The 26562-nt window shown below is 37.4% G+C and overlaps 1 protein-coding gene across 1 annotated transcript; it reads right to left on the bottom strand.

The window, feature by feature from the left end:
• Positions 1-122: 122 nt before the first annotated feature.
• Positions 123-20376, bottom strand: KIAA0040 (KIAA0040 ortholog). The gene is made up of 2 exons (XM_026703337.2): positions 19984-20376; positions 123-1795 (listed from the first exon to the last, which is right to left on the bottom strand). The coding sequence occupies exon 2, from the start codon at positions 1657-1659 to the stop codon at positions 1342-1344; it is 318 nt and encodes a 105-aa protein (XP_026559122.1). The 5' UTR covers positions 1660-1795; positions 19984-20376; the 3' UTR covers positions 123-1341.
• Positions 20377-26562: the final 6186 nt, after the last annotated feature.

Raw genomic sequence — 26562 nt, 5'->3', positions numbered from 1 at the left:
TCTTGTGAGAATATTTTTTTTTTAAAATGTGGTCGTCTTATTTAAGGCAACAATCCACATTTGACTGTTTTTATTTTTGAGTCAATTGCTCCCCCATGGTCAGAAAAATAACACAAAAATCATTTTCTTCTTTAATTAGTAAATAGGAGAAATTGGAACACAAAATGTAATGAAGCACAATTTATTAAAATAAATTTATTTTTAAATAAAAAGGTTGTGGTTTCTTTTAATTATCTCTAGAGTAACCCTAGAATGCAAGTCTAAAAATAAAGAACAGAATGCATATTGGTAACAAGTTGTTATATTACCCCATTGCTTAATCTAAGCACAGAGTAATAGATTTTTCATGAAAATGCAAAAATATATTTGCAAATGCCTTTACCAAGAGATTTATTATTAACCGATCATAATATGTTCTTTCAGGACTGGAGGGTTTCCTCCCACACCAAATTTTTCACCATGTTGATTGATATATTATTTATTTTTCTACTACTTGTGGAGTACTAATGCCTCATCTTTCTAATCTTCAACCTACCCCATCCCCCCATTTGGTACATCCAAAGCTGTCAGCATAGCTGGAAGTCCTAAAAACCTAACCCTTTAAAGAATTAAAATAGAGACTATTGGTATGCCAAGCAATGTGCAAAACTTGTAAAATTCTGACTAGTTCAGACATGGAGAAGAATATGAGACATTTGTTAATAAGGCAATTTCTTGTGTTCCCAAACGTTCAGACCAAAGGCCCAACTAACTCAGCAGTTTTCTTCCAAAACTAGCAAATAATCACTAGTTATAGTCTTCTCTTTCATGATATTTTTTTTAAAATCCCGCAATTCAATACCCCTGGTTTACATATCAGTGCAATCAGATTGTATAAGTAAATGTGTATGGTAATATATGATATATACCTACATGCATACAACAGTGTTTGCTTACTTTCTTACTTGCTAGTGCAGATAAGCTTTCAGTGCAAACTATGCTAAGCAAAGCAAAAGTTCTAGTTTGAATTCTGCATCCTAAGTGCACAAATTGATTTGTAGAATACACTTTGCTACTGAGTTCATGTAAGCCTATACCTTTGGTGTACACTGAAATAATATGCATTCAGTGGATGCACACCACTCATTCATTCTGCATTGGTGTAATGTTGCAGCTTGCTTGTAAAATATGTGTCCAACTTGAAAATTCCTAAGCTTAAAAAGTAGCTTCCTTCATGTGGAAGTAAGACAGAATGGCATGTTCTCAGCTTTATGACGTGGAACTGAACACATTATGAGATAGGAATAGGAATATTCCTTATACGAAAAGGAAGTAACTTGTCCTCCTGCATTCCTCTAAAGTCTAAACCAACGATGGCCTTTTTGCCAGCAGAAGCACTTTGGGCTGGGCTGAAATCCACAGATCTTCTTCTTTCTTCTTCTTCCTCAAAATATTACGTCTTCTTTGCCCTTGGATTGGACCACTGCTGCTGTGGCCATTTTTGTCCCTTTGCCGCTGGCCACAAAAACAACAATGGCAACAGATGAAAATTCCAACAAGGAGGACAAGAACAGGTAACCCCATTAAAACAGCGAGACAGATTGTGTTATAGATACCCTCCTGATGTTTTAAGCAGATAAAAGACCAGATGGAATGGAAAAAATTACTGATCTGCTCCATGGCAACTTTTGCAGACTGGAAACAGGTCTGATAGAATATTAAAGTTGCTTTCCTTGACCTTTGCCTCCGTCCTAGATGGGAACTCTTTGTAGATTTTGTCTCTGAAGATATGCAAACGTCTTCAGTTTTTCAATCTCTGCGAAGGTAGAAGATGAAACATAAAAATGGGTCAAATGAGTAAGGGAAAATGTTTTGGTTAATGCACCTGCTGGTAATGACAAAATATGTTGTGATCCAAATTATATATTTGCCAAAGACCTTAAGATAAGATATACAGCTTTCCCATATTGTTATCTCAATATTCTAATGAAGTATGTTAGAAGAGATGGGTCAAGATACTTACAGCTGAATGTGAACCCACCCACCCTTGAACCCCACTGCCTCCATTCAACATTCTAAACGGTCATATTATTATTAACGAAATGTTCGTGAGGATGATAGAAAAGTTGAACTGGAAGTTATGAAATACAGTACTATAGGAAATACCCTCATAATTACTCCATTAAAGTCAGATTAAAATATCAGAGATCAGGCTATATTTTTCCACACTAATTGCTAAAAATTCTTTCTTTGCATGACATGGAGTTATGGGAGAACTCTAATAACAGTGGCAGAATTACATATCAGGAAAATCCTAATTCAAATATCATCCACATATAGGGGTACCTCAGTCATTTACTGCCATTCTACTTCAATTTCTCCATCTGCAATATAAGTCTTAAGAACACTGGTCTAAACTGTCTTAAAATATATACCAAGTGTTTGGTACACCTGACATGATCAATAAATGATAAATATAAATGTAACTTCTTCTCTGGTAATATCACACTACTAATTAGAGCATACAAAACATTTGCTAGACCTATTCCTGAATACAGCTCATCAGTCTGGAACCCATATCTTGTATCTGATATTAACACAATTGAAAAAGTCCAGAAATATTTCACAAGAAGAGTTCTCCGCTCCTCTACTCATTGCAGAATACCTTATGCCACCAGACTTGAAACTCTAGACCTAGAAAACCTAGAACTACGCCACCTCCGGTCTGATCTAAATGTAGTATATAAAATCATACATTGCAATGTCTTGCCTGCAAATGAATACTTCAGCTTCAATCATAACAATACAAGAGCACACAATAGATACAAACTCAAGGTTAACCGCACCAAATTTGACTGCAGAAAATACGACTTCAGCAACAGAGTGGTCAATGTCCGACTCTGTGGTTTCTTCCCCAAACCACCAAAACTTTAACCTTAGACTGTCTACTATTGATCTCACGCCCTTCCTAAGAGGCCTGTAGGGGGCATGCATAAGTGCACCAATCGTGCCTACCATCCCTGTCCTGTTGTTTCTTTTTATTTTTCTAATAAGTATCTATCTCATGTATTCAAAACTATGTTTATTCTTATACCTGTATCTTGCAAGCGATTGACAAATCAAATCAAATAAATAAAATAAAATAAATCTGCTGTCATCGGGGCAGGGGTCGGAATTGGCGGGTGATTTTTTATTTTTTTCCAGATTTTGTTCTATTGTACTTTATTAATTTATTTCATTCTTTTTGTTAGTTTTTATTGCTTTTTAAAAATTTTAAATATGGTTTTACATTCTGTAAGCTGCCTCAATTTGCCTTCGCCTTCGCCTCATGGGCAAATAGGCGGCAATATAAATTCAATAAACAAACAAACAAACAAACAAATAATTAGACATTGAGCTGAAAGTAGATCTACAGAAACAATAAGCATTATCATTGGAAGAATTGAATGACTAGGTTGAGGGCAAATAATCCCGGAGAAAACTTTTTCAAGTGAAAGTTGAATGAAAAGTAGGGTCCTTTCTCTATAATTCTGCTTTAAATAGTTACATTTTAGTAAATTAATCTAGAAAGAATTCCATACTTTTCCTATTCAAATTGGTCTTGCCAGACCATTCCATTTCAGGTGCCCATGAAAGTATTTCTTCTACTTTGGGAAAAGTGACCTGGACTATGTGGTAAGATTCAACTTTGCAATTGCCTTTCAGGTGTCTCTTAGATGCAGTACATTACATTGCCATGCTGCAGCAGAAGTTCCTTCTTGTGCTTCTGAAGTCTTAATTTCAAGTAACAGTTCTGAAACAAGTGGAAATGACCTGCTCAGATAGACAAAGTATAGAGGATTTTCATGATGGTTTTAAGAAGTTCATTTACTATGGGCAGAAATGAGTGATGAATGGTGATAATTATGTGGAGAAGTAAAAATAGGTAACAAAAGTGTTCCATTCAAGAATTATTTTCCTTTTCCATATAATTAAACTTTATTTAAAATATAGTTGTGGAGGCAGAGTCATTTCTTTTTGGCCCTTGTTTGTCAATATGAAATTAATAGTCATATCAATTTGGCACATCATTATCAGATTTACAAAGGTGAAAAACTGAAATGGATAGGTAAGCAGCCGCCATAAACATTCAGTAGTTTCAATTTACTCCTGCCAAAAAAAAAAAAAATCAGTTATGGAGAAATGATGAAATTGATGTTCTGTTGCTATTTCATCAAGCATGCATAGTCTCTATATTTCTTTTAAAAATGGCAGTATGTTTAATGATGGAAACTCTGGGATATTTCTAATTTGTAGAATGACTCAACAAGAAAGGCCTTGCTGTCATCTGAGATACTTCACCTGCCTGTATCTAAGGTGATTCTAAAGCAAACTCTTGGATCTATTGATGATACTGATTGTAGCACCTTGTCAGCAAATAAGTTTCTGATTTTACTTATCACCTTATTCAGACACAAGAATATTTCCCTCTAATCTTCATTGACAGTCCAATCACAGTGATGATGTCAGTCTTGTGACAGATGCATCTTCCTGATAGTCCAGCACCAGCTTATTAGAAACTTAGTTGCAGTATTTAAATAGGTATCATGGGCAGTGCTGTTATAATCCACCAGAATTACGATTTAAATTTGCTTAAAATAAACTAGTTTAGAATAGCAAGTGTTCCATGCTATCCTCAATGTTGACAGTTAAGGTGATAATCAAATATTTTGTTAAAAGAATCTAAAGACAGGAGATGGTTTAACTGCAGCTGGCAATCCATGAAGTGAATCCTGCTAATTTAGAAAAGTGGTATCTTCCAGGTAATAGAGAGAAGCTGAGAAACAATTGAAACCTGTTGAACTTGAAGAAAATATCTGGGGTCAACTTCAAGTCCTTATTGTCTGCCAAAGGAATAATAGTTACTTCTATTGTGCTTTGTTTGATTAATTCCCCCTCATACTATTATCTGCATTGGGGATGCTCACAATGAAAAGGAGGGGAATTAAATAATTACTCAGCCTCAGAGGTGGCAGCTGTTCCATGATTTAACTCTTTTGGACATGCCTCATACAAGCCATGTTGAAGTATGAAAGGAATGTTTATCTGACTAATTATTTTATATAACAAATATTTTGACATGCAAGAGTAAAATGGGCCACAATTTACAATTTAGAAAAAGTGTGTTTTCTCTCTCAGGAGAATTGAAACTTCCTTGATTAATGTTTAATCAGGTTCTACACGCTAGTAAATTGAGATGTGCAAAAGGAAGGTAGAATAGACTTGGAAATGCTAAATTATGGAATAAGGGAAGCTTTCTCTTCTTTTCCTTTTTAGAGTAGGGTTTGACTTATAAGAAATAGGGAGCAAAATACACCAGTGCTGCAGCTGAACCTAAGAGCCACTAACTCTACAATACATTGATGGATCCAGTGAATCGAACTATGCTTTTAGAGCAGTGGTCTCCAATCAGTGGGCCGGGGACCACTGGTGGTCTGTGAGAAAATTTTAGTGGTCTGCAGAGAAATGTCACCCCCAAAGCACCCCCCAAAGTAATTAATCCAGGCTTAATACAAGGCTGCGCCACCCACATGGCCCATGTGAACACAAAGCTTGCGTCGCTTGCATTGTGAACAACACAAGGTAGTGACGGGAGGGGAGAAGGGCAGAGGGGGGGAACTTGCTCCACTTGCTCCACATGCCTGGCCTGGCCACTAGGCTGCTTCTTTCAGCTTCTTTCTTCTTCTGCTTTTGGCTGCATGCAAGGAAAGCAGCACAAATCTTTCTTTCTCTCCCCCAAACTCTAACAGAAATGACTCTTTGGGACTCTGCAAGGCATCCTGCTCCAAGAGGCTGTGCCGGCGCGACATGTCTCACAAAGACTCATTTCTGGCAGAGTTTGGGGGAGAGAAAGAAAGACTTCCTTGCACGAAGCCAAAATCTCCCCCCCGCCTCTCTCTCCCTGAGAACAGAGCTGGAGACGGTATCCTGTGATCCCAAATAAAGAATGATCGAGGTAGGAAAACGGGGTGGGAAATTTTTCTGTAGACTTTTTTTGGGATTTTCCCAGGGTCTGTGGTCCGCGGGATTTAAAATTATGAGTTTGGTGGTCCCCGAAGTCCAAAAAGTTGGTGACCCCCTGTTCTAGAAGCCTTCTTGCTTTCGGCAGTCTTCTTGCTTTTAAATTTAATTTATTTGCCTACTGCTCCAACGACAACATTTTATTCTGTCACCATTTCCATCCCCCCTTTTAAAAAGCATAGCAAATCCTAAAAACCCTGGAAAAGCACCTTCTGGAATAGCAAAAATATTTACCGTATATACTCAAGTATAAGCCGAGGACGGACAGAGTCCGCAAAGCAGGGCTTGCCTGCCCTTGCTGGCTGCCTCTGCTTCCTTAGGGGTGGGGAAGGGGCTCATCTGGACCAAGGTTGAGTCTCCCCCTCAGGTTCCCCTGAAGGATCTTCCGTCGCTTTTGCCTTCTCCCTATGTCTTCCCTCTGTTAAAATCCCCCCCCACACACACACTTATTTTCAGGCGGATAGATTTCGTGTCTGAGCATTCTCACATGATGGTGGGTCTTTCCCCCCCAAAAAACAGTTAAATAAAGAAAAAACAATATATCCTCATGCAAGAACTTTTCTGCTTCCAATTACCCCCATGCTTACAAGTTGCAAAGGAAACACGGAAGCAGGGAAGCGGCTGCCCAGCTCCGGAGCTCCACACCATATTTTTTTTCAGAGGGAATCTCACTTGAGTATAAGCCGACGGGGTTTTTTTCAGCACAAAAAATGTGCTGAAAAACTCGGCTTATACTCGAGTCAATAAGTTTTCCCAGTTTTTTGTGGCAAAATTAGGTGCCTCGGCTTATATTTGGGTCGACTTATACTCGAGTATATACGGTATACTAATAGTTTTCAAGACAGTACTATGTACAGCCAGCTTTTGCTGCAAAATAAACAGGATGGTTTTCTGCATGCTCAAGCTGAAAAACAAAACTGTATTTCAGGAAAAAGTGCCTCCTCAAGCCTCAAATGAAAAACTTCTGTATATCTCCGTAGTCTGCTGCTTGCACACTCTATAGTTATTGGCCATGTGAGCTGGAGTTCTGGATCCTAGTCCCTTTCCTTTGGAGGACTTTAGTCTGGAGAGGTCTCTGTATAGGATCAGAAAAATTGTGGGGAACAAAAGTGTTAAAAAAAATAAAATAGTATTTGCTCTGGTAAATAGCTAGCTATTGCTAGAAAAAAAATACAGGTATAAATAGACCAGAGTTTAACAGAAAGACTACAGCCATGTTATCAGTAACAGTGGATATGAATGATGATCCTTCCCCCAATTGCTATAATTGAAATTACAGTACCCTACATATACAACAAAGAAAACAAGAACAACAAAAGAGCAAGCTCTGAAAAATATATATCAGACTGACGTCCAAACTTTTTTCACTTTTACTCAATCTATAATCTAGAAAAGACCATATTTTTCCATAATTTCACAAATATTCCAATATTTCTTTGCTATACTTTGACATTTATTTAAGAATTTATAAAACTGATATTACACATAGTACATTTTGGCTACAATTTTGGTTTGACTCTTCTCCCCTCAAAGAACACAATTTGAGGAGTCAAATGAGCAAATCAAGAATAAAAGTTGTAATTGTATATAGCAATCCACTTCAATGCTTTACATCCCTCTCTAAGCAGTTTATAGAGTCAGCATATTGCCCCCAACAATCTGGTCCTCATATATATCCTCATATATATTTGCTTACTCAAAGGATTCTTTTATATTGTTAATGAAATATCTATAGCAATATGACTCCCTGTCAGGTTTTTATATCAATAAAAATAAGATCAAATGCTGACATGAAACTTAATCCGCTTAACATTTGCTATATATAGCAGAGTTCAATATTACTGAAAGATTAAATATCTAAGAATTTATTTGACAAAAATTATGCAGATATTCTTAGAAGTAACTATTCATAAACTTGGAAGAATATAGTAGTAAACATATCAGGATGGAGAAAACTGGAATTACTGTATCTTGGTCAGGAAGAATTGTTGGATTAAGAACTGCAAGAATTAAAATGAATATTCTACCATGACTTAACTTTTTTTTTATAATTTTTTTTTATTTTTTAATAACAAGATAAACATAAACATACCACAAAAAACATAAAAATATCCTCCTTGACTTAACTTTTTGTTCCAAATAATTCCAATAAATATTGAAAATGATGTATTATTTGATTGGCATAATCAAGTAACATACTATTTAATAAAAATCAAAAATTAAATTCAAGATTGTATAGGATTTGAAAGAATAAGATGAATCACCAGCTCCGAACTTTAAATTTGTTAGTTGTCCAATCTGGCTCACAAACCGGATAGCATCTCTTTATGGCTGAGCTATCTCAGCCATATCTAGGAATGGAAGAGACAATTATTTTTACATAAACTTTCAATATCTGCACAGCTTCCATCTGAAATAAGTTAAGAGTTTACTTGCTGATGCAAAAATAACTGTATACAGTAAATCAGTGTTTAAAATGTCAGGCAATCCCTACTCTGAATTTATATTTTCAAATAATACTGTACTGCATCCTCCTAGGGGATGTTCTCTTTCAATTTCCAGGACAGGCAAGATAGGTTCTTAAAATTTTGTAATGAGATTATTTATGTGCTCATAATCTTTCTACTAACCAGTTGCTGGAAAAATAGGTTTGCCAGTTTTCATTTCAAAAAATCTTGGCACTTTCAGACTATCCCCAAGCAGCCTATATAAAAATGTTTTTTTCCTATACATCCTTTTTTGTTCTTTTAATTTAGGAGTGGCTTCCATTTTCTCATTTTGGCTAGTTTATTTGCTCAGTAACGTTTCTGACATTTTCTTGGACTTAATTATATTTATACATTCGTATGTAAATTAGCCTCGGGGACATTTCATTGTAAATATAAGGAGGAGGTCTAAAATCAAGATGGCAGCCACAATTTTGTGATCTAAAACTCTGTCCATTTTTAGGAATGTCACCATTACTTTTTTGTCCTCGCCCCCCAAATGAATGCCGTTTTAAACCTAAGGGATTCTTATAGAATTCCCAAGCTTCCAAATATTTTGGAGAGCTTTGGCTGCTTTGACCAAGCTATTTAACTATTCCTCTTGTTGTTGTTTTGATGTTTTTTTAGTACACTATACACCATTTTATCTTGACTAAATTATTACCTAAACTGTAATTTTAAATTGAACTAAAAAGTGAACTTAAATTGCACTAAATTATAAATGTAAGCTTTATAAACCAGACATTAAGTTGGCTTAACTACTACAACTGGACTTTAAAGCATTGTTCAGATGTATGAAGTAAATAAATAGGTACTATTTATCTTCTCCTTTCAGAGGTAATTCACAGGCTAATTTGCTTTCTCTGTTTCTCAATAATACAAGACCTGTGGTTCCTTCTTCTTTTTTTTATATTCTGAGGAGTATAGAAAGCAAATCTCACCCTTAGGGAAATCAGAATAGGTGTTTGAGATAGGGCATCTGCCTACCAATATCATTAGAAATAAATTATGAATCACATTAGACCTGATCAGATATGAATTGTGCTTATTTCATCTCCTTCCTGCCTCAATGAAAAATGCTCAGGTCAAAGGCTAGGAAAAATAGGACTGTCCTACTTCTCTTGACATATTCTTTTTTGATCCCCCATGCTCTTTTGGATCCTGCCTCCCCACTCCTCAAAACCCCACCAGCTGGCAGGAGGGGAAGCAGTAGAATTTATTCTTATTCAGAGTGGAAGTTTGATTGACATACAATAATAATATAGGGATACACATCATCTTGCAGCCACACTCCACAGTTATTGTTTAGTAATGCATATTTGCTATGTTCAGCAGTTAGAGTCAACACAAAACAGATTATGTATTTCCTACATATTAATGATTTAATATCCTTTTGATGGGAAAAAACGATTTGTTAACCCTGATAATTAAAGCAGACAGATGTGGCCTTTGGCTTGCAAAATGCTATATTCAACATTTTAAGGGATTTGAAAGTCCCAAAGTAGGTGTCACTATACCATATATGTGGGTTAGAAATGGTTTGGGGGTTTCTTTGGTTTTTGAACAACAATGTGGTCAATCACATAGCTTCCATGTGTTTTTAGGATACAAATTCCATCAAAGCGGCTAATGAGCAACACAAAAGTCACAAGGAATCATTTAAAAAAAATCATTTTAGGAAGTTCCTTTAGGACAGTTGTTAGTAGCAATGAGGAGAGAGGGGAAGAGTCTAGCATAGCCAAAGTTAGCCTAAATCATTGGCCTGATCATCCTGTTCTGCAACTGGATGTTACTTGAGGTCATTAAGAACTGCATGACTATCTAAATAGACAAAGGAAGCTTCATCACATCCAGTCAATACTACTCACCCACCCCCAATGCAGCTGGGAATCAAGGAATAGAGAACATGCGAGTTTCTTGAGGTTGCTCAGGAAGTTTTAGGCAAAGCCAAGAACGGAACCTCTTCCCGTTGTGTCTTGAATGTTTTCTTTGCCTGAAGCACAACAGCCTCCTTCTCTAACCTAAATTGCTTCTTCAGCTCACTCGGAAATGCCAAACAAAAAATAAAGTGGGGGTAGAGAAGTCCTTATGTTATGATCTCTTGCCAAGACAGAACAAGTTTAGAAACTGTTGCTTAGAAGGGAAAGTTTGGAAAATCATTCAAAGAATATGGAGAATGAGCATAGGAGCTTTTCATTCTGACTTCCTTCCAGTTATCCTTGTTCAGCCAAATATTTGCTATGTTCCATTTCCTTTCTCTCACCTGATATCTCAAACATTTAAATCTTTTTAATTAAGGAAATATTCTGACCAATATTTCTCACAGTTGGACCACAGCATGTATTATTCACCTAGTTTACTCAGGAATATATCCATAATGAAACTCTAATTGAAATGACTCCAGATACTCAATTTCATTTAAAAGCATCTACAGCAGCAAAGCTACCAGGATAACCTTATGCAGAATGGAACATTTCAGATAGGTATAATTATAGAAGACTTCTATGATCAGACATCCCCCCCCCAAAAAAAAAGCCTGATAACTGACTACTGTACTTTAAACAGGCAAGATCACATTCTACATTCAACTCTGACCATTTACTTTAAGGCCAGATTAACCTGGCCAGTTTTCCTTTTGGTCCCCTTCATCTTCTCATATAACCTGCATCCTCAGTACTAAATTGCAAATAATTCATATAAACATGACAGTTTGTCAAAGAGTTTCTTATAATTTGCCCCAGTAGTAGAATTCAAGTCAAGTGAATCCAGTCAACTTTGTTCAAAAAGTTTGATAAAAGTGGTTATATCAAGTTAGTGATTTGTTCCTCTTCCAATCCTGCAACATATTTTTTATTTTCCATGCTGTAGAATCATCAATCAACTCTGAGTTGCATAGTCTTCCTATGCATAAAGAATTTAAAACACCATAAATAATAAACAATGGGCAATATTACATGATAACGTAGTTCTCTGCCAAAGAATATTTATTTTGTAATGCTGTCCATTGTTTGGCTGTTTTTGGTACATGTTGCACAGTGTAGAAAACTAATACCACACTGTCACCTGCATATACAAGGAAGCGATTGTTTTCACTGCATCCACGACCATGAAGTAGGATTTCTGATGTATCTTAAAAAAATCCCTCATTGATATCCAACTTCTTATGTTCAAGAATTCCTCCTCCTGCAATCTAGCCTTCTACTTACCTGATTTTTGTACTAGCAATCTGAGAAACTAGGGTGCTGATTTAGGTGGAAGTTGGTATTTCAGGGTGACAATGATAGCTACCAGCTATGTCCATTTTCAATGGAACAGGCAGGGAATTGTATTGCCCCAAATTGTTATGTATTGTTCCTAATACTCCAGCTTTTTCTTGGCCCAGAATTGTACAATGATCTAAGTTGTTTTATATGTTTGGCAAAACAAAATTGCATAGCTTGCATAACTTATTCGGCTCATGGAATTTGAGAACTTCCTGTTATCTGTACCAAATATCTGCAACAGTCTACAAGCTATGCCTCCTGAAAACTTACAATTTCCATTTTTTAACTGCTCATGATGATTTATGTTGTAATCTTCTATATTTCCACTAACAGAGAAGTAAACTTTGTATGTGGGATTTCACTTGTGCCAGATGAAATGCAGGGCAGAGGATTGAGTAAGCTTAATGATATAATTAAACCCAGGTGTTGTCAAGTTTGGAGAAGTGATCGTCACATTGGCAAGATTTGAATATAACTGGATGTGCCTGAATGATTTTTTTTTCACCCAACGGTAGATGTCTCTTGGGACCAATAGGCTCTCCTCAACCGTCCCTTTTGAGCTTGTAGTTTTTCAACTTTTCTTAAATTATGTTCATGGGTATTGTTTCTCACACAGAGATGATAAAATCTACATTATAATATTGAATCTGCCAAGGTTTAGATTATATTTTGCCTTGATTATATTTTTTACCTTGGTGGAATTTATACATTTTAGCTTTTTTTTAAAGTAGATTTAACCCATGAGCAGTCTGCAAAGGGTTTGGTCTGCTTGATTTTCCTTTTAACTTCTTTTTTATTTATCTCATTTTAGAAAATTACCAAGCCAACTGGCATTCAAAGAATCTATTTATATAAAGGATGCATAACTGAGGCTGATCCTGTTTGAAATAGTCTTGGCTTCAACTGTATTTTGTTTTTAAGTATTCCCTGTTTTAGACCTATTGCAATGGATCTAAATAGGGATGGGCAATAGGTGGTACCTGACCATGTTTATGTGGCTTTAGCTTAATTTCAAAATCCTTTTGTAAGAAAATAGTTTAGATTTCTGATAAAAGTTGTTTTTCACTTTCCCATAGTTTAGGAAAAAACAGGCTATTAATGGGGAAATTTTTTTTTAATGGCGGACCCAACACATTTTTGGCTTTAACTCAGGCACTGAAATCAATATATCAAGGATATCTAACAGTTTAGTGGTAAGAAAATTAAGGTCCTGCACTTAGGCAGGAAAAACCAAATGCACAGGTACAGAATCAGCAGTACAGTTGTCCCTGTGAGAGGGTGTTTGACTTACTTAAGTATGAGCCAGCAGTTTGCTGCAGCTGCCAAAAAAAGCCAATGCATCAACAGAGGGGTAGTATCAAGATCATGAGAAACAATAGTACCACTCTGTACTGCACTAGTGAGGCCACACTTGGAATACTACATCCAGTTGTGGTCACCACAATACAAAAAAGATGCTGAGGAGCTAGAAAGCAGAAGAGCAACAAATATGATAAAAGGTCTGGAGGCTAAACTGAATGAGGAATGGCTAAAAAAACTAGATAAGTCTAGCCTAACAAGGAGAAGGATTGGGTAACATATTGTTGTCTTTCAATACTTGAAGGGCTGTCACAGGGAAGAGGGGATCAATTTATTCTCAAAGCATTGAAGGCATGACAAGAAGAAGTAGTTGGAAGCTTATCAGAGGAAGACCCAAGCTGGAACTAAGGAGACATTTCTTAACAGTGAGAACAATGAATCAATGGAACAGCTTGATTCCCAGAAATGTGGGTGCTCTATCAATGGAGGTTTTTAAGAAAAGACCATGCAACTATTTGTCCAGGATGAAATAAGGTATCCTGCCTTGGGCAAGGGGTTGAATTAGACTTCTAAGGTCCCTTCCAGGCCTATGATTCTATTTTTATTTTTCTATTTCTATTGCATCTTTCTGTCCATCAGAAGCTGAAAAAGTCTGCAACAGAAAATCTTGAATCTAAATTAATGACCTCCAAAACAGCTAAAAGTTGACAAAACACCACTTGATTCAGAATTGTGTTTAAACAATGGAAAACGGAAATACATGGATAATTTCCCAAAGCTAATGTTTAATATTTATCTTTCAGAAAGGTGTTTTTATCATTGTTTTGTTGGAAAGGATTACAGCTTTCACCCTTTAGTGAACTATTTGTTATGGCTCACTGCCATAAAGCAAACAAACTCTATAGCCAAGGCTCTAAGGGATAAACACTTGGTGTTCTCTTTGCAAATTAGTAATCTACCTTATTAAGTATTAGCTTTAATGGCAGAGAACTATGCTAAACCTCTAGGTTATTGCCCTATATTCTCAACCACTGGTGTATGATCCCTTAATTCTATGCATAAAATTGTACCTGAATTCATACTTTAAAAGCACTATAGGCAAGACAGAGCTTACAGTAGTGATACTTGATAGGGGCAGATAACTACAATTGATTAGGAGACAGACTGAACTAAACGGCAGAGCTAAGAGGATAAACCTTATCAAAACAAAAAATGCTTTCCAACTCTTCTGTCATTCATAGGACCCTTAAGAAACTAAAGCATTTACATCCTGGTATATTAATTATTAAAATCAATCCATTTGGGATAGCATGATTTCCTCATTTTTAAATGCCTTTCTGAAGAGCGATGTGATTATTGTTCTCCAAAAATACAGTAACAAGGAGGTGTCCCAAAGACAACTGGACTTTCTGTTTTTTCTTTGAAGACATTTTGCTTCTCATCGAAGAAGCTTGTTCAGCTCTCACTGGATGGTAAGGAATGGGAAGTTTCATAAACTGGAAGGACCCATTCCATTTCCCACCATCTACATCTTCAAAATAAAAACAGAAAGCCCAGTTGCCTCTTGAAAAAAAAAAAGCACCTTTGGGACAACCATGACCTGGATGACTGAGAATCTCCATAGACATAACAAGGAGGTGTTGTTTTTTTTTCTGGTGGATGAGAGGTTGAGGTGAGAAACTGTTCAAAAGGAACATATTCTTATATGTGTGTGCATTTTATTTGCATGAAAATGTCTAGTTTGACTCTTCTATTTATCCCTTTAAAGAAAAATATGGCTTGAGGTGAAATTGAGTGTGTTAAAATGATATGGTTCAAAAAAGGCCAAGTTAACAGAAGACCAACAGCAGCCTTTATAAGAGGGATTTTAAAACATGCCTTTGCTTCCAAGGAAAAATAACAAATGGAACATTGTTAAAAAGAACTAAACTGTAACCAGAGAAGTATAAAATCCAGTATCAGGCATTTCCTTGTAAGCTACCTTTGCAAGCTCTTCTTTAATTCCTAATTTAAACTTTATTTTCAATGGAATTGTTTACAGTTCTCTGTCCATGTTCCAAATTGCCGCAGAAGAAAATGACCATGTCCCTCAACAATATCAGAGCACTCAAGGCCTCAGATCATTGGCCGGCTCCTCCCCCTTTTCCTTTGGCTTAACCTCGAAAAGTGAGCTTCAAATTCTCCAGGTTTTTTGTGAAGGCTGCAAAATTACTCCGACCTTGTCATTATAGCTCCAGAAGATGCAGGCTGACAGTAAGTTTAGGTAAGCATGGACCAATAATGTATTACCTCCATTCATTTGTACCAAGAGGAAGGTTTCCCCTTCTTCCTGTCTGATGTGAAAAACAATAAAAATACTTGATAGAGCCCTTCTGTTGAACATCCCTGGAATATCTCAAACTAAACACTATTGGATTGGATTTCAGATGCCTTTTTAAACACTTAAGAACCCTTGAGATGCCTTATGGCAGCAGCTATGAGGAAGAAATATGCCCTCTGCATCTTTTCCCAAATGGATGTTCTACACCTGAAGCTATTAGATCTACCAGGATCTAATAGCTAATATAATAAAATAAGGGGGGAGAGGAGGGGGAAATAGGAGCAGAAATCTGCATTTTTTCATAATCACTTTTTTGGGGTGAATGATTGGTAATTTGGCAGATTACAAAATGAGAGAGTTCCTATTCATGGAAAAAAGTAAACATAACTACACTGCTCAAAAAAATAAAGGGAACACAAAAATAAGACATCCTAGATCTGAATGAATGAAATATTCTTATTAAATACTTGGTTCATTACATAGTTGAATGTAGTTGACAACAAACTCACACAAAAATTATCAATGGAAATCAAATTTAGCAACCTATGGAGGTCTGGATTTGGAGTTACACTCAAAATTAAAGTGGAAAAAAACACTACAGGCGGATCCAACTTTGATGTAATGTCCTTAAAACAAGTCAAAATGAGGCTCAGTAATGCGTGTGGCCTCTACGTGCCTGTATGACCTCCCTACAATGCCTGGGCATGCTCCTGATGAGGTGGCGGATGGTCTCCTCGGGGATCTCCTCCCACACCTGGACTAAAGCATCCCCCAACTCCTGGACAGTCTTGATGCAACGTGGCGTTGATGGATGGAGCGAGACATGATGTCCCAGATGTGCTCAATTGGATTCAAGACTGGGGAACGGGGGTCCATAGCATCAATGCCTTCGTCTTGCAGGAACTGCTGACACACTCCAGCCACATGAGATCTAGCATTGTCGTGCATTAGTAGGAACCCAGGGCCAACCTCACAAGGGATCACAAGGGGTCTGAGGATCTTATCTTGGTACCTAATGGCAGTCAGGCTACCTCTGGCGAGCACATGGAAGGCTGTGCAGCCCCCTAAAGAAATGCCACCCCACACCATTACTAACCCACTGCCAAACTGGTCATGCTGGAGGATGTTGCAGGCAGCAGAACGTTCTCCACGGCGTCTCCAGACCCTGTCACGTCTGTCACATGTGCTCAGTGTGAACCTGCTTTCATCTGTGAAGAGCACAAGGTGCCAGTGGTGAATTTGCCAATCTTGGTGTTCTCTGGCAAATGCCAAACATCCTGTACGGTGTTGGGCTGTAAGCACAACCCCCACCTGTGGATGTCGGGCCCTCATACCACCCTCATGGAATCTGTTTCTGACTGTTTGAGCAGCCACATGAACATTTGTGGCCCACTGGAGGTCATTTTGCAGGGCTCTGGCCGTGCTCCTCCTGTCCTTCCTTGCACAAAGGCAGAGGTAGCGGTCCTGATGCTGGGTTGTTGCCCTCCTACGGCCTCCTCCACATCTCCTGATGTACTGGCCTGTCTCCTGGTAGTGCCTCCATGCTCTGGACACTACGCTGACAGACACAGCAAACCTTCTTGCCATAGCTCACATTGGTGTGCCATCCTGGATGAGCTGCACTACCTGAGCCACTTATGTGGGTTGTAGACTCTATCTCATGCTATGACTAGAGTGAAAGCCCTGCCAGTGACCAAACCATCAGCCGGAAAGCATAGGAACTGAGAAGTGGTCTGTGGTCGCCACCTGCAGAAAAGAGAAGGGATGTCTTGCTAACTGCCTATGCCTTCCACCTGTTGTCTATTCCATTTGCACAACAGCGTGTGAAATTGATTGTCAATCAGTGTTGCTACCTAAGTGGACAGTTTGATTTCACAGAAGTGTGACTGACTTAGAGTTACTTTGTGTTGTTTAAGTGTTCCCTTTATATTTTTGAGCAGTATACTATTGCTTCAGTCAAATTAGCATCTGTATGTTAGTTATGATTATGAGAGGAAACAGAGACTAGGAAATCCAATTATGAATTATTCATGTGAGCAGAATTGCGAAGCACTGCAGTTTCTTTCTAACTTAACTAATATAATGCAGGCAGCATGGGTGTGTGTGTGTGTGTTAAAAAAAAGGTCAGAATAGTAGCCAGGCCACAACTACAAAGTCGAAAACCTGCCCCATTTTACATGCATTGCACATAAACATAGGTGGAATTGTGGCCATGATCTTGACCAGGGGTCTTCAAACTTGACAGCTTTAATACTTCTGGACTTCAACTCCCAGAATTCCTCCTTCAGTCATGTTAGCTCAGGAATTCTGGGAGTTGAATTCCACAAGTCTTAAACTTGCCAAGTTTAAAGACCCTTGATCTTGACTCTTAAAAGACTGCCTCAGAGAAGCCTCTAGGGTATGTAATCTTGGAAAAAGAGTCAGAAATTGGGCTTCATATTTGGCCTGCTTTAATAAATAACAGGGAAGTGCTATTCTTATGCAACAAATCTCTGAATAATTTCCAAAATATGCTGGGTCCTAATTTAAAACATGTATTTAATGTTTATATAAAAGTTGGTGCATCCAAGCCATGGATGCATGGAGAATAAATAACCAGCCTGATTCCCAGCATGGGGAAACATGTAGGATTCTCAGATGATCAAGGAAACCTCAACATATTGCTTATGAGTTCTGCATCAAGGTGGGTAATTTTCCCTCAGGGAAAATTTGTTGGGAACTGGGCAACATTCCAAATGATGAACAAACTGATGCAACAGCAATTACAGGCAAAGCATAGGCCATTCTTTCCTCTATGCTTTAACACTTCTTCCTTTCAGGAGTGTCTGCAGAGGAAGGGTAAAATATATCAAGATGATAGCTACAATCATGAGATCAAAACTCCACCCATTTTTACCAGTGACACAAGGTTTGGAAATCATATAGCCAGAAAGCAAATTTGGTGTACAGTGGTGGTTAAGGCATCAGGGTAGAAATTGGGAGGCTGGGAGTTCTAATTCCATTTTAGGCCCAAAGCCAGCTGGGTGACCGGAAGCCAGACACACTCTTTAAGCCCTAAGGAGGCTGCAATGGAAATCACTTCTAAATTTTTGTAAACTTTTCCAGGAGTGAACTTGAAGGCATAAACATATATCCAAGGACACAGGTTGCAAAGTTCTGCCCTGGCAAACCTAGATGATCAGATGTGTGTACAGTGTGCATAATCTGGGTGTCTCTTCATCTTGTTCAGAGTTGCCCAGTTTTTATTCAGTTTGTGCATTTTTAGTTTCTAGAGCTCAACATCTCCTATCTGTTCTTTTGCCACCAAAAAGATTCTGAGTGGAGAATCTGTCACACCTTGCCCAAGTTATGAGATAATTTGCATTATAATCTATTACAAATGCAGTGGTGATGAAACAAAAGTAATGACGGTGCTTTTTCATTTATTGTAGGTTTGCAAAAAAAATGTTTCTAGAAGATGAAATGGGGATTTACAACTAAGTTATTAGCTTCCATTTCCCATCTCAGCATAACTAAATAAATGACAGGCAGGACAAACTGATATTGCCTATAGCGTAGGATTAAAAAAGGACCAGTCTCACTTCCTAATCCTAGAAAAATGCAGTATTTTATTTTATATTTACATTTTAACCTTGTTTGTTGTAATCACCAAGACAAGTAGACTTTGTTTCAGGACTCCAGGAAAAGTCCTGGAAATTCTTGCTCTTTCTGGGCCTGGCACAGCCTGGCTAAGTGGACTGGAGTAGGTCACTCTGCAGCGCACATTTGTTTCCATCCAGGAAATAGTCACAGGTGGTCTTCTCTCCAGGTCCTAGCCTTGAGATTTCAATACAGATTTCAGTACCGTTGTTTAAAGCTATATAATTTATCAAAGTCACAAGAACTGCTTTGCTCAATAGGACTAACAGCTCGTGTTGTCCAGCACCTGCTTTCCAACAGCTGCTAAACAAGTGGCCGATAGAAGAGCAACAACTGGGGTGAAAGCAACAGTTATCTCTGCTCCGTAGAAAACTGTCTCTGACTTCTACAGGCTACTACAGCAGGATTGTCAATGTTTTTGATGTTTTAAATTAAATCCACTTACCTCAGGGGATCATAGTGGCATTGTTTGGTAATTAATTACAAGGAAAGTTACAAGATTTTCTCCTCCTCGTCCTGCTGTCTAGAATCGACAGCCAGTATGAACTCTCAGCCTCCGAGGGCGCGCGGGATTTCCGGGAACCCGAATCCAGCTGTGGGCAGCCCCACTGGGCAGGCGAGACCTCAACCGATCCAGGCTTTCAAGCGGCTCGTCTGATCCGAATGCACGAATTGGGCACGGCCAACTTTTACAGAACGAATTAGTTAGCGTAAATAATGAATTGAGCCACCGGAGTTATTTCCAAATAAGTACGTTTTTGAGGAGCGTCCCGCTAGGCTAGACTCTTCATGAATGAACCGGGAGAAAGTGCCTAACAGAGGAAACACCTGGAGAAGATTGGTCTGTTTGAACCGGCTGGAGCCCAGATTAATACGGATTTTAGTTTAGTTTAAGGCGGGCAAAGGAAAAGGGACGAGAACTGAAAGCAAAACTTACCGGCTGCCTCTTAGCACGCGCTGAACGGCGTCTCCATTTCTCCAGCCGGCTAACAAATTTCCAACCTTCCGGCAAAAAGCAGGGAGGGAAAGCTGCTCCGCACACGACGGCCACGGGAGCCTCAGCATTTCCGCGGGCTGTCAGCCGCCTGGGCCTCCACGCCCCTTTCCTCGGCTGTACCTGGGCGGGACCGGGGCTCCTGGGGCGACGCTTCCTCCCCTCCCGGCTCAGGAGCCCGTCCCCGAACAGAGCAGCGCCTTCCTCGTGCCTCACGCGGGGTGGGCGTCGCCGCCTTTCAGCCGACCAGGATGCCAGGCTCGTGTGCTCGCAGTCTGCTTTGGCCTCCTCCTGGCATCCGTTTCCCCATTCCCCCACCGTCCCACGCAGCAGCCCAGTTACGAAGGGGAAGGCGAGTTTCGTGTCCTTTTCGCTTTATAAAACAACAAGTCGTAAGGAGCGCGTCACAAAACGGAAGGCATCCCCCCCATAAAACAACTCTCATAAAAAAGGTTATGACTAATGAAAAGGGAGTGAGGATTGGGTGCTTGAATGCAATGCGTTTGCGTTTAGGCTCACACATATAGAACATCTTGAGTTTACAAATTTCACAATTTTGTGTGTGTACGGACACACAAATGTAGGAATTGTGGGACCATGATTCGCCCTGTGTGACCTTATCTGAAAGGACAGGGTTCTTGGGTTTATAACAGTTGCTTCAGGTCGGATGCTTTGAGTCTGAACTTGGATCTGTTCAGAATCTCAATTTATAGACTGCTGATCTTGTTTTACATCTGGCCAGGCTCCACACAGTACCACTATCATAGTGTGGTCAGGGCACATAATGACAAGAAAACATTGTTTTTCGAACATCTCTGGCTAAAATGACATTTGTGGTAGATGCTAGTCTAGACTGGGCTCCAAACCCCACCTGTGTGACTCACTCCGATGTCCCTGAACTACATAGCTCACAAGAAGAAGTTTCAAGATTACTATCACCTTAGTCATACTTAAGTCCTCCTGCAAAAGCGCTCCAGCTGGATTTTGGTTACTATGAATGTGGTAACTGTTATTTATTTAAGAGTGGTTTTCACTAAAGGCAGCTAAGAACATCTAAAAATAACTGTTGATATTATATTTTTATGATGTCAACATTTGTAGAGACCCGAGGCTATTTTTTCCTGGTAATATTCCCACCCCCGCCAATATTTCCCAGAATCTAATAACTTCTTGAGCACTTTTTTGTTCTTGATAAAAATACATGTACGCTCTTGCCCCAAAGTAAGTTCTACCTGTACCTGGGTGAGATCAAAATGGAGTGCAGGGAAACGTTTCCATTTCTCTTCATAAAACCCCTGTATTTACTTTTATGGAAATGGATTCTTTGAACAGCATTTGCCTCTTTATGTTCTGATTAATCAGTAGCATATAAAGTACAAATGTAAGAGCTGTTTGCAAATAATTATATTTTCTCTGGATTGTAAAGTTATACAGTATTTTTTCCATCTTGGTAATAATGAACTACCCAGAAATGGGGCAGTTTTACCTAATAAAAAAGTCAGACTGTGTCTGTGATGAACTTATCCTCTAGAGCTGTTTTTGTGATATGCTGTCTAACGCATAAATAGTCAGGTTCCTTGGAATGAATAGATTAGCAATAGAGTCTGAGTTTGATTTTGTCTTCTGTTTTTAAATAATTCACCAAAGGCTTTCTTAAGCATAGGCAAAAGTATGTTTGATTAAATTTGAGGAAGGGCAGAATGATAAATCTAAGTGAAGAAATCTGGGTTGGAAGAAAATTCAGAGTGGAATGGTAGAGAGTAGAAACCTGACAAAGGGGCAGTTGGAAATCAGGAACCGGATGAAAAAGAAAGAGGAGAGAAAAGAGACAAAGAGATTTTTCACATGTGATCTAAAACAGTGACTATGTAGTATATAATAAGGACGATACCAAAATGTTTCTAAGTCTCTGAAAGAAAACAGGAAATGGGGGAAGGAGTATACTTTACTAGTGGCTTCCTTTGCTATAAGGTGAGATTAATTATAGCACATGTGCTTTGGCTAAAGGCATTTTTTTAAAAAATCTTTGTGTTAGTTTAAAGAGGCTTTGGTCTCTGAACAAAACTCTAATCCAGATCTCACTTGTAGCTTGCAACAGACCCACAATACCCTAACAATACTAATCTTCCCCTTTGGCCACAAAATATTGCCTTCACTTCACCCATCCCAGAGGGAAACAATCTTAAGTCACTAAATGTTCTGGAATAGTTTGGCTGTGAAATAACTATTATTGCTATAAAATGCTTTATATTTTTTGAAGAAAGCACAAACACATGGGCTGGGCAGAATATGTTGACTCTGTCAGTATTGTGGCAGCCACAGTCATGAATTAGCTAGTTTTATATTTTAGAAAAACTGAAGCTGGAGGTCAGTCTAGATTCTAGATCACCCAGTCTCGTTGATAATCCCCAAGAATAAATGGTCCCATACATTTCATGAATAATGGAAGCTTGTCCACTTCCACCAGGCCAGTTTTCATGCACCTGATATATTTCTATCAAAGTACCATCACCTCAAATATTTCACATGTTTGGAGAACCATCTGATACCTTTTAATAATATTCTTTCTGTTATGTATGGTCTGTGGGTCCCACGAATAGACGAGGCTTGAGTAGTGAACAACAGCTCTTTATTCAACAGATAGATTCTGAGACTAAAAACCCTAGCGCGCGGCAGCTCTTCTTATAGAGCTGGCCGCGGCTAGGCAGCCAATGACAATTCTTTGAGTTTGCCGCGCTTGGTTTCAGCCAATCGTGGCAAACCCTGTATGAGCCAATCAGGAACGTTCAAAACATCCAATCATGATCCAGCTTATCTGGGCCAATAGGAATGCAGGGTTTCAACCCTGCTAATATGGAACACTTTCTGCTATTTTTTCCCCACACTGCTTTCCTGAATATCTTCCTGAACTTTTAGGCTTATTTTTTAATTATATTTTTTTTATTGTAATAATTCCATCTTCAGTTGAACAGTGTGTTGTCTGGGTACAAATATCTTTGTTGAACATTAATCAAAATTTGCAATATCATTTGTTACATTGATATTAATTCTACAATATTAAAATAGTAATATTCCACATATTAATTCTACAATATTAAAATAATAGTATTCAACATACTAATCACAATATTTACTTATCTCTTTTAACATATCTTTATTTTGTTTCCCTGTTTCTAACTTTCATTTTTATTATTTAACCATTGATACAATAGATTCCATATCATATAGTATTCAGTTTGCTCTTTTTCCTTAGTTGCCAATGTTAATCTGCACATTCTAATATTTTCCTAATCACATTCTCATCTGTAGTATCTCTTCACTCTTCTAATTTTGTGCAAATACAATTCTAGCAGCAGTTAATACATGAATAAATATGCATAAATAAATAAATATTACTGTATTTTTTAGGTAGAATCCCCAATAGAAATATTTCTGGTTTTAAATCAGTATGCTGTTTTATCATTTTTTCCAACCACATATGTATTTTTATCCAGTATTTATTTATTTATTTTGCTTTTGGGCAAGTCCACCACATAATATGACCCAGGTATCTGGTGGCACTTCCAGTATTTAGCCGATTTATCTTTAAACATCTTTGCCAACTGCCCTGGTGCAAAATGCCATCTATAAAACATCTTATACAAGTTTTCTTTGTACACAGTTGACATTGTTAATTTATAGTTCCTATCCCACAATTTTCGCCATTTATCTGATTCAATTGTATAACCAAAATTTTTTTCCGTGCTATTGTTGTTTCCTTTACTTATTTGTCCTCCAATTTAATGTATAGTAGGTAGCTATACAGTTTTTTTTTCTTCTGCACCTGTTAGTATCTTTTCCAGTTCTGTTGGTTCTTTATAAAAACCACATTGTTTTGCATCTTTCTCGTATCTAGAATGTACCTGCACTTGTGTCATATCAATCCCTTGATTGCTCAATTCTTGTTTATTTCTGAGCTCCCCCTTTCATTCAAAATATCTTTATATATAACAATATTTTCTATGTTAATGACATTTGGATGAATCAGTGCTTCCATTGTCGAAAGCCAAACTGGTATTCTCAAATAATGACTAGCAATAATGCATTTCTAATATACTGCCTTTGAAAGTAACCATGTATTTTATTTTTCCCATACCACAAGATGGGATGCCAGCCCAATTGTAAATCATATCCCTCCAAAGTCAATAATTCCTCACTACAATCCATTCTTTCACCCAAGTGAGTACCGCAGCCTGATAACATAATTCCCAATTGGGTAACCCGAAGCCTCCTCTTTTTCTTGAATCTTGCAGCATTTTAGACTTATTTTTCCTTTTTTCCCCTTGCCAGATATATCTTAATATTACTTTATTGAATTCCTCAAAGTATTTTCCCCCCAGTTTTATTGGAGTTGTTTCAAATAAATATAATAGTCTTGGCAATATATTCATTTTTATTGTTGCTATCCTATCTATCAGTGATAGTTGCAGGTTTTTCCATTTCTCCAGATCTATTTTAATGTGTTGCATCCATTTATAATAATCTTCCTTAATAGTTACACATCTTGCTGTTAAATTAATCCCTAAGTATTTTACTTTCTTAGTGATCTGAATACCTATTGTCTTCATTAACTCTTTTTTCTGCATTCTGTGAGATTTTTAACTAATATCTTAGTTTATTTATTTTCAATCCTGCCATTTTGCCATATTCCTCTATTTCTTTTATTAGTTTAGGCCCTGTTTTTTTGTGGATCTTCCAAGATAAAAACTAAATCATCTGCAAATGCCTGTAATTTATATTTTTCTTTTTTTTATTTCCATGCCTTTTATCTCTATATCTTGTCTAATATTTCTATTTAATACTTTCAATGTCAATATGAATAATAGGGAAGACAAGAGACATCCTTGTCTTGTATCCTTTTTAATAGCAACCTTCTCTGTCATCTCCATTTACCATCACCTGTGCTGTTTGCTTGTGATATACCACATTAATCATATTAATACATCTCTCCCCAAAATCCATATCTTTCAACTGTGTTAGCATAAATTGCCACTTCAAATTGTCAAATGCTTTCTGTGTGTCTAGGAAGATCAGTGCCATTTGCTTCCCAGGATGTGCTTGGTAGTACTCCAGCGTGTTTAAAATTATTCTCATATTATCTTTAATTTGTTCCTTAGGTAGAAATCCATTTTGGTGTGGATATACAAATTGATTTTAAAATCTTTTAAGTCTTTCTGCAATTATTGCGGTGTATATTTTATAATCCGCATTCAATAACGATATCAACCTATAATTTTTTTATCTGTTGTAAGTCTGAATTCTCTTTTGGTATGAGCATAATGTATGCTTCTATCCATGAATTTAGTACTTTTGCATCTCACAGTACTTCATTGAACACTTGCAGCATTGGTATACTTAGGATATTTTACAAATCTTTGTTAAGTTCTGTTGGTAGACCAACTGGGCCAATGTTTTTCCATTTTTTTGTCTCTCAATTGCTTCTGTTAGTTCCATCATTGTTATATGTTCATTTAACATGGGCATTTACTGTTTCATGTATTTTAGGTAGTTCTGCTTTTTTTAAGTATGTTTTATTTCTTCTTCTGAAATTGTCTCTTGGTTACCATATATAATTTCCCATAATAATTCTGAATCACTTTCTTTTTGCCATCATTTTGATGATAAAGATTTCCTTCCTCATCGATTAATTGATGTTTCAATTTTTTTCTTTTTCCTTTTTCAATTTATATGCCAGCCATCTTCCTGGTTTATTTGTATTCCCCACCCCCCCCCCCAAAAAAAATGTTTAGCATTTTTAATTTTTTGTGCTAATTCTTCTTTATCTATTATATTGAACTTGTGTTTTATTAATTACATTTGGCTTTTTAAATTCTTTTTTGTGGTTCTTTTTGTAGTTTTGTCTCTAGCCTCTTATATTCTTCTTCTAATATCTTTTGATTTTGTTTCTTCTTATTTTTCTTTCCCATATAAATTATGACTAAACCTCTAATATATGCCTTGGCTGTATCCCAAAATAGGTCTGTTTTGAAGGATTTCTTAAACAGCACCTTTCAAACACAAATATATGACACAAAACTATATATTTTTTTATCATGACATTAAATGATAACTGGATTATATATTTGGCAATATACTGACATTAATGCTTTGATACATGGTTAATTACTTAATGGAGCTATGTATGGTTAACATTTTCGTACGATGTAATGTCCTAATTTGAAACGACCCTTTATATTATGCAAGTAGAACGATCTCCTTTCAAAGTGGCCTTTCTGCTAGATCAATTTCTGACTTCAGCTATGGTATTAAGTTTTGTCTGACATAAGACTCTTTTTTTGTAGCATAAAATTATCCTTAAGAAAAATATTTTTTATCCTGAAGATTTTAAAATCTATGCTAGAAAGGCTGGGAAAAGGCATTCTCGTGTTTTCATACCAGTGTTCTTTTCCACTCTCATCTCTTTAACTGAAATTAAAATATGTAATGGAAAATCTTTTCTCTCAACAACATTCCTTTAGAATA

This window comes from Pseudonaja textilis, chromosome 3 (assembly GCF_049901715.1).
Source record: "Pseudonaja textilis isolate UNSWEBS1 chromosome 3, rPseTex1.2, whole genome shotgun sequence".
NCBI classification, from domain to species: Eukaryota; Metazoa; Chordata; class Lepidosauria; order Squamata; family Elapidae; genus Pseudonaja; species Pseudonaja textilis.
Note: the sequence above shows the minus strand (reverse complement) of the source record. Positions and strands in the feature narration are given on the sequence as shown.